Raw genomic sequence first — 12,188 nt, 5'->3', positions numbered from 1 at the left:
AGGGCTAGAAGGGATACTTCGTGAAACGGCAAAACAGTTGCTGCATTAATGAAGAGACCCAAGATTAAACCCAAACCCGAGACTAAGTGCTTCTGTAATGAGGGGAACAATCACTGAGGCGGAGCAACTCAAGATACTTGGTAGATAAGAAGGCTGGCAAAAGTCGAAAGAAGTGTATTTGATATACATGATGTTGATGTGTACTTTACTAGTACTCCTAGTAGCACGAGGGTATTGGATACCGGTTCGGTTGCTAAGTGATTAGTGACGCGAAATGAAAGCTACGGCATAAAATGATACTAGCTAAAGGCGAGGTGACGATACGTGTTGGAAGTGTTTCCAAGATTGATATGATCAAACGTCGCACGCTCCCTCTACCATCGGGATTGGTGTTAAACCTAAATAATTGTTATTTGGTGCTTGCGTTAAGCATGAACATGATTGGATCGTGTTTATTGCAATACGATTATTCATTTAAAGAGAATAATGGTTACTCTATTTTCTTGAATAATCACCTTCAATGGTTTATTGAATCTCGATCGTAGTGTTACACATGTTCATGATATTGGTGCCAAAAGATACGAGTTGATGATGATAGTACCACTTACTTGTGGCACTGCCGCTTGAGTCATGTTAGTATAAATTGCATGAAGAGGCTCCATGCTGATGGATCTTTGTACTCACCTGATTTCGAATCACTAGTGACATGCGAATCATACCACATGAGCAAGGCCTTGTTTTCATTGAGATGAAATAAGATAGTAACTTGTTGGAAGTGATACATTTTGATGTATGCAGTCCAATGGGTGCTGAGGCACGCAGTGGATATCATTATGTTCTTACTTCACTGACGATTTGAGTAGATACAGGAGTATTTACTTAATGAATCACAAGTCTAAAATGTTGAAAAGTTCAATTCCGTTTCAGAGTGAAGTTCGTCGTAACAAGAGGATAAACTGTCTACGATATGATCATGGAAATGAATATCTGAGTTACGAGTTTTGGTACACAGTTAAGACAATGTGGAAATTGTTTCGCAGTTCATGCCACCTGGAACATCATAGTGTGATGATGTGTCTGAACGTCATAGCCACGCACTATTTGGTATGGTGCATACTATGATGTCTCTTATCGAATTACCACTATCGTTTATGGGTTATGCATTAGAGACAACCGCACTCACTTTAAATAGGGCACCACGTATTTCCGTTGAGATGACACAGTATAGACTGAGGTTTAGAGAAATCTAAACTGTCGTTTCTTGAAAGTTTGGGGTTTCGACACTTATGTGAAAAAGTTTCAGTCTGATAAGCTCGAACCCAAAGCGGATAAATGCATCTTCATAGGATATCCAAAACAGTTGGGTACATCTCCTATCTCAGATCCGGAAGCAAAGTGTTTGTTTCTAGAAACGGATCCTTTCTCGAGGAAAGGTTTCTCTCGAAAGAATTGAGTGGGAGGGTAGTAGAACTTGATGAGGTTATTGAACCATCAATTCAACCAGTGTGTAGCAGGGCGCAGGAAGTTCTTTATGTGGCGCCTACACCAATTGAAGTGGAAGCTGATGATGATGATCATTGAGCTTCGAATCAAGTTACTACAAACCTCGTAGGTCGACAAGGTCGCGTACTGCTGCAGAGTAGTACGGTAACCCTGTCTTGGAGGTCATGTTGTTGAGCAACAGTGAACCTACGAGTTATGGAGAAAGCGATGGTGGGCCCAGATTCCGACAAATGGCTGGAAGCCGTGAAATCCGAGAGAGGATCCATGTGTGAAAACAAAGTGTAGACTTTGGTAGAACTACTTGATGGTCATAGGACTATTGAGTAAAAATGGATCTTTAAAAGAAGACAGATGATGATGGTGATAAGTCACTATTAAGAAAAGCTCGACTTGTCGCAAAGATGTTTTCGATAAGATCAAACAGTTGACTATGATGAGACTTTCTCACTCGTAGTGATGCTAAAAAGTCTGTTAGAATTATGTTAGTTGTTGATGCATTATTTATGAAATATTGCACGTAGGATGTCAAAACATCGTTTTCTCGACGATTTCCTTGAGCAAACATTGTATGTGATACAACCAGAAGGTTTTGTCGATCCTAAAGATACTAGCAAGTATGCAAGCTCCAGTGATCCTTCAATGGACTGGTGCAAGCATCTCGGAGTTGGAATATACACTTTGATGAGATGATCAAAGATTTTTGGTTTGTACAAGGTTTATGAGAAACTTGTATTTCCAAAGAAGTGAGTGGGAGCACTATAGAATTTCTGATAGGTATATGTGGTTTACATGTTGTGGATCAGAAGTAATGTAGAATTTCTGTAAAGCATACAAGGTTGTTTGAAAGAAGTTTTCAAAGGAGTACCTGGATTACGCTACTTGAACATTGAGCATCAAAGATCTATGGAGATAGATCGAAAGCGCTTAATAGAAGTTTCAACAAGATGCATGCCTTGACAAGTTTTTGAAAGAGTTCAAAATAGACAAGCAAAGAAGGAGTTCTTGGTTGCGTTGTGAGGTGTGAATTGGAGTAAGACTCAAAACCCGGCCACGGCAGAATAAAGAGAATAGACGAAGGTCGTATTCTATGCCTTAACCGTAGAATGTAATGTATGCCATGCTGTGTACCGCACCTGAAGTGTGCCTTGACTCAAAGTATGTTGAGAGGTACAGAGAGTGATCCATGATTGAATCACTAGCAGCGGTCGAAATTTATCCTTAGTAACTAATGGACTAAGGAATTTTTCTCGATTATGGAGGTGGTTAAAGAGTTTGTCGTAAAGGGTTACGTCAATGCAAGCTTTGACACTAATCCGGATAACTATGAGTAGTGAAACGGATTCGTATAGTAGAGTAGATATTTGGAGCATTTCCGAATAGCACGTAGTAGCAGCATCTATAAGATGACATAAAGATTTGTAAAGAACGCACGAATCTGAAAGTTTCAGAACCGTTGAATAAAACCTCTCTCACGAGCAAGACGTGATTAGGCCCCATAACTATATGGGTGTTGGATTCGTTGGAATCACATGGTGATGTGAACTAGATTATTGACTCTAGTGCAAGTGGGAGACTGTTGGAAATATGCCCTAGAGGCAATAATAAATTAGTTATTATTATATTTCTTAGTTTATGATAATCGTTTATTATCCATGCTATAATTGTATTGATTGGAAACACAATACTTGTGTGGATACATAGACAAAACACTGTCCCTAGTAAGCCTCTAGTTGACTAGCTCGTTGATCAAAGATGGTCAAGGTTTCCTGGCCATTGGCAAGTGTTGTCACTTGATAACGGGATCACATCATTAGGAGAATCATGTGATGGACTAGACCCAAACTAATAGACGTAGCATGTTGATCGTGTAATTTTGTTGCTACTGTTTTCTGCGTGTCAAGTATTTGTTCCTATGACCATGAGATCATATAACTCACGGACACCGGAGGAATGCTTTGTGTGTATCAAAGGTCGCAACGTCACTGGGTGACTATAAAGATGCTCTACAGGTATCTCCGAAGGTGTTCGTTGAGTTAATATAGATCGAGACTGGGATTTGTCACTCCGTGTGACGGAGAGGTATCTCGGGGCCCACTCGGTAATACAACATCACACACAAGCCTTGCAAGAAATGTAACTTAATGTAAGTTGCGGGATCTTGTATTACGGAACGAGTAAAGAGACTTGCCGGTAAACGAGATTGAAATAGGTATGCGGATACTAACGATCGAATCTCGGGCAAGTAACATACCGAAGGACAAAGGGAATGACATACGGGATTATATGAATCCTTGGCACTGAGGTTCAAACGATAAGATCTTCGTAGAATATGTAGGATCCAATATGGGCATCCAGGTCCCGCTATTGGATATTGACCGAGGAGTCTCTCGGGTCATGTCTACATAGTTCTCGAACCCGCAGGGTCTGCACACTTAAGGTTCGACGTTGTTTTATGCGTATTTGAGTTATATGGTTGGTTACTGAATGTTGTTTGGAGTCCCGGATGAGATCACGGACGTCACGAGGGTTTCCGGAATGGTCCGGAAACGAAGATTGATATATAGGATGACCTCATTTGGTTACCGGAAGGTTTTCGTGCATTACCGGGAAAAGTTTCGGGCTCATCGGTAGTGTACCGGGAGTGCCGGGTGGAGTAGGATTTGAGACGACTTTTCCACGGCAGCCCGACCACATACCTCCACGGTTTTTCCTCTAGATCGCGTTTCTGCGGAGCTCGGGCGGAGCCTTGCTGAGACAAGGTCATCACCAACCTCCGGAGCGCCGTCACGCTGCCGGAGAACTCTTCTACCTCTCCGTCTCTCTTGCTGGATCAAGAAGGCCGAGATCATCGTCGAGCTGTACGTGTGCTGAACGCGGAGGTGCCGTCCGTTCGGTACTAGATCGTGGGACTGTTCGCGGGGTGGATCGAGGGGCGTGAGGACGTTCCACTACATCAACCGCGTTCACTAACGCTTCTGCTGTACGGTCTACAAGGGTACGTAGATCACTCATCCCCTCTCGTAGATGGACATCACCATGATAGGTCTTCGTGCGTGTAGGAAAATTTTTGTTTCCCATGCGACGTTCCCCAACACGTGATTCAAATCACCGTCGTCCGATGTTCCGTCCCACGATCCGTTCCGATCTAGCGCCGAACGGACGCCACCTCCGCGTTCAGCTCACGTACAGCTCGATGACGATCTCGGCCTTCTTGATCTAGCAAGAGAGACGAAGAAGTAGATGAGTTCTCTGGCACCATGACGGCGCTCCGGTGATGGTGATGGTGTACTCCTGCAGGGCTCCGCCCGAGCTCCGCAGAAATCCGATCTAGAGGAAGAACTACGTGGTATAGGTTTGAGTTGCACGTGGCAAAGTTGTGTCTCAAAAGCCCTAAAATCACCAATATATATAGGAGGAGGGAAGGGGCTAGCCTTGGGGCTTAAGGGAGCCCCAAGGGCGCCGGCCGAAGGGAGGAGGTGGACTCCCACCCCAATTTGGTTTGGGGGAAGGAGTCCACTCCTTCCTTCCCACCTCCCTCTTTCCTTTTTTTCTTTCCTTTGGTATTTTTCTCTTGTGGCGCCATAGCCCTCTTGGGCTGGCCTCACCAGACCACTAAGGGCTGGTGATCCACCCTAGGGTCACTGGGCTCACTCCCGGGTGGGTGGGCCCCTCCCGGTGAATACCTGAAACCCATTCGTCACTCCCGGTACACTGCCGGTAATGCCCGAAAACTTTTCGGTGACCAAATGAAACCATCCTATATATAAATTTTTGTTTCTGGACCATTCTGGAAACCCTCGTGACGTCCGTGATCTCATTCGGGGACTCCGAACAACCTTCGGTCACCAACACATATAACTCAACTATACTAAAACATCATTGAACCTTAAGTGCGCAGACCCTCTGGGTTCGACAACTATGTAGACATGACCCGAGACACTCCTCGGTCAATATCCAATAGCGGGACCTGGATGTCTATATTGGATCCTACATATTCTACGAAGATCTTATCGGTTGAACCTCTGTGCCAAGGATTCATATAATCTCGTATGTCATTCCCTTTGTCCTTCGGTATGTTACTTGCCCGAGATTCGTTCATCGGTATCCGTATACCTATTTCAATATTCTTATCGGCAAGTCTCTTTACTCGTTCCGTAATACAAGATCCCGTGACTTACACTTGAGTCACATTGCTTGCAAGGCTTGTTTGTGATGTTGTATTACCGAGTGGGCCCCGAGATACCTCTCCGTCACAGGGAGTGACAAATCCAAGTCTTGATCCATACTAACTCAACGGACACCTTCAGAGATACCTGTAGAGCATCTTTATAGTCACTCAGTTACGTTGCGACGTTTGATACACACAAGGTATTCCTCCGGCGTCTGTGAGTTAGATGATCTCATGGTCATAGGAATGAATACTTGACACGTAGAAAACAATATCAACAAAATGACACGATCACATGCTACGTTCATAGTTTGGGTCTTGTCCGTCACATCATTCTCCTAATGATGTGATCCAGTCATCAAGTGACAACACTTGCGTATGGTCAGAAAACCTTAACCATCCTTGATCAACTGGCTAGCCAACTAGAGGCTTGCTAGGGACATAGTTTTTTCTATATATCCACACATGTATCTATGCTTTCATTCAATACAATTATAGCATGGATAATAAACGATTATCTTAAAACAGGAAATATAATAATAACTATTTTATCATTGCCTCTAGGGCATATTTCCAACAAAAGGGCATGCTAATTCCACACTTGTGCTTCAAAGTAGCACCATGTTTTTCATATGGAGAGTCTCCTATGTTGTCACTTTCATGTACTAGTGGGAATTTTTCATTACAGAGTTTGATGCACACCCACTTAGTTTCTTATTGAGCTTTCATACAATTACAACTCTTAGTGCATCCGTTGCATGGCAATTCCTACTCCTCGCATTGATATCTATTGATGGGCATCTCCATAGCCCTTTGATACGCCGAGTTGATGCGAGATTTTCTTCTTCACTTTTACCCCTTTGAAACCTACCACCATATTGTATTCCACCTTTATGACATATCCATGGTTCACACTCATGTATTGAGTGAGTAATAAAAAGCTGAAGCACGTTAAAAAATATGATCCAATTGCTTGTTTTGACACCGGGGTGCTCATGACTTACACCTTGTGCTAGGAAGACCAAGCATGACATGCTATATGATTGTATAGGGATAGAATTCTTCTAGCATTGTTATTTTGAAAGGATATGATTGTTTTCTAGTAAACCTTAGTATGGATGTATTTTTGTCAAATGATAGACTATTGCCTTGAATCACTTGTATCTTACTATTCATGCCATGATTAGATTTATGATCAAGATTATGATAGGTAGCATTCCATATCAAAGTTATCTTTTTTATCATTTACCTACTCGAGGACGAGCAACAATTAAGCTTTGGGATGCCGATATATCTCTGTTGTATCTATACTTTCTGATTTTTTCCATATCAATATTATACAACTTTCACATATTTTTGGCAACATGCCAAAAAATTAGGAGGGCTAGTTTTCTCCTCCGTTTTATCCGTGCTTTTATGATGTAAATTAAATCTAGCTATCTCTAAATCTCTAACAACACTACACCAATAGTTTCCATATGCAACATGCTACAATCAATACGCAGAGCTTTTATATTGGTATTATCATTGGAGAGAACAAAGAAAGAAATGAAATGTTATTACCTTCCATGTTTTGAATCGCCATCCTTCTTGCAACTCTACCAACAATTCTCTCATGGTCCACTCCTTCGTGAGCTAGTCTTGAATTCACCCTTGTAAACTTGTCAATTCTCATATGATCTTCAACTAGCCTCGATTTTTCTTGAAGCCCCACATTGCCTTAAAAGACTGTGAACTGTTTAGATCCACAATAGAGTTGAGAGGGTTGAGAAATTACAATCAGTTCCCCGAGACCCCCATAAACTCGAGGCACATTTGATCCATCAATTATAGTGGGTTGCCCAGCCTCATCCTCACCTCCAATATCAACAAAGTCAATATTGTCAGATGATTATCCACTATGTGCATGCCCTTGCTTGTCAATTTCATGTCCCTCTTCTTCTTCTATTGGTTCAAGATGCACGTGGTAATTCTTTTTCCACATGTCAATCTTATCACTACCGATCTAATCAAAGACTGCATAAACCCTTGTAAAGTAGGGCCATCTCCAGGGTTCGTATCCATGTTAAATGGTTAATTTTACATTTACTTTATCTTTGTAGTGGAATTGAACTATGCGGCTTCGCTAATGGACCGGGGAGAGATCCAACACATGGATACGAACGACCATCCAAGAAAATACACCACACCCAACCAATATCGTAATCCAACACAACACAACACGGCAAGACATACACGCATGATATGCATCTTGTGTTATATTTTGTGTCGAATATTATGTACGCAAGGGGTTACGTGGACTTGGAGTTGTAATTGGTGTGGATAGGTACGAGACGTGTAGGAGTCGGGGATGTAGCCGTATTGGTGAACCTCGTTAACAAATATCGTGCCTCGGTGTGTCGTCTATGATCTTGCATTAGGTTCTTGGTAGATCGCGTATTGCAGTGTGGCTTGAGACGAAGAATTTGGGATCAGTGATCTTTTTCGTGAGGAAGTCGCAGAGGCAAGTAAGGGCGGTCAGACCGCCGGCAACAGGTCGGTTAGATCGCGGCTCGGCATGGCGCCGGGGTTCACCAAATTTGAGGTGGAGAAATTCGATGCCACGGGAAACTTCGGTCTATGGCAGACAAGGGTCAAGGATCTTCTGGCGCAACATGGAATCTTGAAGGGTTTGCAGGAGACGAAGCCGGCCAAGGTTGACGACGTTACGTGGGAGGATATGCAAGTGCGGGCAGCCGCCAACATACTGCCGTGTCTTGCGGACCAGGTCATGTATCATGTCATGGATGAAGATTCTCCTAAGGGAATTTGGGACAAGTTGGCAAGTCGTTATATGTCCAAGTCAGCGACCAATAAGCTGTATTTGAAGCAAAAATTCTATGGGCTGAAGATGCAGGAGGGGTCGGATCTTGTGGAGCATGTGAACGCCTTTAATCAGTTGGTCACGGATCTAGCACGGCTGGATGTGAAGATTGAGGACGAGGACAAGGCACTGCTTCTTCTTGTTTCGTTGCCACCGTCCTATGAGCATTTGGTCATTAAGTTGACACATGGAAAGACAACCGTCAATAATGAGGAAATCACGGCAGCATTGCTTGGACATGAGTTGAGGAAGCAAAAGAATGCTGCTGAAAGGGATAGTACTCAAGGTTTGGGGTTGGCAGTTAAAGGTTATCAGCTCAGGAAGGGACAAGAGGCGGAGAAGAAAAAGAAGAAAAAAGTGCAGTGCTACAAGTGCAAGGAATGGGGACATATAAAGAGGGAATGCCCAGAACTGAAGGGTGAGTCTAGTGCTAACCTGTCTACTAATGGTGGTGACTCAGACAGCAGTAGTGATGCTCTCGTAGTATCAGACAGACGGTCAACTAAAACTGAAGCGTGGATGTTGGATTCAGCTTGCTCTTTTCATGCGACGCCCAATAGGGAGTGGTTCTCTTCGTACAAGTATGGTGAGTTTGGTTTCGCCTATGTGGGCGATAACACTGGTTATCGTGTTGCTGGAATAGGTGACATCAAAATCAAGATGTTTGACGGAGTTGAGCGGTATGTGCCAGGGCTAAGGAGGAATCTAATTTCGCTTGGTGTTCTTCATGATGGTGGTATGGAATTCCGTTGTGATCGGGATACGAAGATCATGGAAATCATAGAAGATGGGGTGACCGTGATGATAGGAGAGAGGACGGCTTCGCATCTTTACAAGTTGCAAGGGAACACTATTGCAGGTGGAGTCATGAAGGGTGGAGCTGCAGGAGTAGCAGTGGAGTCTCAGGGTGGCGGCGGGTTAGACCCGTCGGGTAGCTCTAAGTAAGCTACGAAGAAGACAACCCAAGTCCGGTGTACATGGAGGCTCGACGCATGCACGACTTCTAGGTGGTGGAGAATATTCGCCAAGGTGAAGTTTGTTATATTTTGTGTCGAATATTATGTACGTAAGGGGTTACGTGGACTTGGAGTTGTAATTGGTGTGGATAGGTACGAGTCGTGTAGGAGTCGGACACGTTGTATCCTAGGCCTCTTATATATCGAGGGGATCACACATTGTAACCCATGACGATCGGATAGCAATAGATACGCGGGGGAGCCGACGACTTGTGCCGGCGCCCTGGCGGCCGGTGTTGCGGTATCTTGGAAAGGAGCGCCCGTAGTCATGCCCCGGGGATGTAGCCGTATCGGTGAACCTCGTTAACAAATATCGTGTCCGGTGTGTCGTCTATGATCTTGCATTAGCGTTTTATTCTAACATCTTGCACAACACAACACAGACACATCACATCACATGAGTTGGCTAGCTGGCTAGCCAGGCCGGCTGTTTTTTCCATAGTCAACCGGCCACCCCTCAAAGCCTCAATCATCTCCCTCCCCTTCGGGTCACTACAGACTACACACGACACGAGCAATCTACGCTGCAGATCGGGAAACGGTGACCGACGACCCCATCCGGCCGGCCATCTTATTAGTAGTAGCACCTACGGCACAAAGCAACAACCCCCAAAACACTCCGCTCGGTTGCTAGCTGCGCCGCGTCCATACAAGCGCAGTTACGCGCACAAGTACAGAATCGCCCCCTCCTCCTCCGGGAGGCCGGCCAGCTAGCCCGCTCCTCCCCTCCCACCAATCTCTGCCCTTAGCATGGTGAGGGACGCCGGCGGCGCCCTGCAGCTACTGGCGGTGCTTCTCCTCCTCCTGGCGTCCGAGCTCGCCACCTTCAGCTGCGGCCACAGGATCCCCAGGGCGGACGTCGCCGCCTGGAGGCGCGGGGCGACGCCGACTGGACGGACGGCGTCCACGACGACGACGACGACGGCGGCGGCTACCCGTTCCGGCGGCGCGGCGGCCGCGCTGGGCGACTCCAAGAGGCTGGTTCCGCAGGGGCCCAACCCGCTGCACAACTAGCGCCGCGGCAGGTTCTTCCTCGCTCCCATTTTTCCCGCGCGGAAGAACACCGGCTAGCTAGTAGTGTGCCGTGTGCGCCATACAATCACATACGCGGTGATGTAACTGTAATTAGCCAGCCCATTAGATCGAGCTCCGGAGTTTGCATCCAAAGAAAAGAGTGTAAAAATCACCACATGTACTACGATGTATCTTCTCCTTCCTCACCCCATCCCATCCCCGGTTTCCACTTCTTCTTTGGAGAGCAAAGATCTGAAACAGCAGTACAATGATTGAGTGAGTGAGTGAGTGATTGATTGATTGGGAGCTGAGCTCTGCTCGCTGCGGCCTCTGTTCCTGCGAGAGCTCGGAACGGTCAATGGCTGCTGCCCTCTCTGCGCCCGCGTTTAATTTCCGAGGGCGTTCAGGGTCATTTCGCGCTGGCGAGGGGGGTGTGGCAAGCGGACAAGGGAGCCACGACAAGCTGGTGCTTTGTCACGCCATGGCTAAAATATGATTGATCCTCACTAGCCTTTTTGTTCGCTTATGAGCGTGATCTCATCAGTACACATTTGTTGTTATCTTAGCCCCCTCACATGGCACGAAGCGTCGTGTAGGAGATTATTAAAAACTGTTGGTAGGTTACGTTGGTCTTTTGATTCCGTAGGAGATATATAAGTTTGTCCGCGTAGTGAGGCTGGAAGGTCAAACAATGGCCGGTCTAGGCCGGCAGTCAGTTTGAGTCAGTGTAAATTTAAGCCGTAACGTACAACCATCGCCGGGAATAACGTGTCAGAAGAACATGCATGGATCATGCCATCACGGTGCTGATTACCACTGAGAATCTGTTTTTCGTGGAACAGAGGGGCGTTCCGCTATTATTCTAGCAAAATTATAAAGAGAAGCGCTCCATCACAGCTCTCCCATACAGCGGCTCGCGCAGCCCGGTACACATGCAAAAATTACCACCTCATGCTTACATCATTGCATTGCTTTTTTAAATTTTATAAATAATTTATCTCACAGTTAATAATTTTATTAAAGATTCGCTTTCATCGTTAGGTTCGTCTCGACGAGACCTTCAAAATAAGATCCCATGTTGACATGTTTCGTTGAATTTTTTTTCGTCGTTCCTAGTTGCCACATTTATGTTATCATAGTTGTCATTTTACGGATGTATAGTTATCACAAAAGTTATACATAGTTATCAGGACAATACTTTTATACTTTTTAAGTATTGCAATGTTATGTGAAGCTAAAAAGTGGGTATTAAACCACTAACAACAAGCAAGTAAATACATGAACCAGCACACGTACAATGAATCAAGTTCTTTTAGTGGGGTATATCAACATTCATAAACCTGATAACCAAGTTGATTTAATGTGAGAACTATGTAACAAATAATATGACAAGTAAGTGATCGTAATCTGGCAAGTACCGAAGAAAACAAAAGTTATCGAAACATGTCGACATGGGAGCTAGTTTTGAAGATCTCGTCGCGAAAAAGTCAGTGGTGAAAGCGGATCATTAATTGAATTAACGGTTTTATAGATAAAACTTTTTGAATTTCAAACATAGAAGGGAATCTTGATGACGTCATTGCATGCATGCATGATGAAGAGAGGGGAATTTGCCGCTGCATGT

General features: G+C 44.7%; 1 protein-coding gene across 1 annotated transcript; it reads left to right on the top strand.

Moving 5' to 3' along the window:
- The first annotated feature begins 9,887 nt into the window (after positions 1–9,887).
- On the top strand, positions 9,888–10,864 carry LOC123430569. The gene has a single exon (XM_045114427.1). The coding sequence runs from the start codon at positions 10,301–10,303 to the stop codon at positions 10,562–10,564; it is 264 nt and encodes an 87-aa protein (XP_044970362.1). The 5' UTR covers positions 9,888–10,300; the 3' UTR covers positions 10,565–10,864.
- The last annotated feature ends 1,324 nt before the right edge of the window (positions 10,865–12,188 follow it).

Source organism: Hordeum vulgare, chromosome 2H (genome assembly GCF_904849725.1).
Source record: "Hordeum vulgare subsp. vulgare chromosome 2H, MorexV3_pseudomolecules_assembly, whole genome shotgun sequence".
Taxonomy (NCBI): Eukaryota; Viridiplantae; Streptophyta; class Magnoliopsida; order Poales; family Poaceae; genus Hordeum; species Hordeum vulgare.
This window is presented reverse-complemented; position numbering and strand designations above follow the sequence as displayed.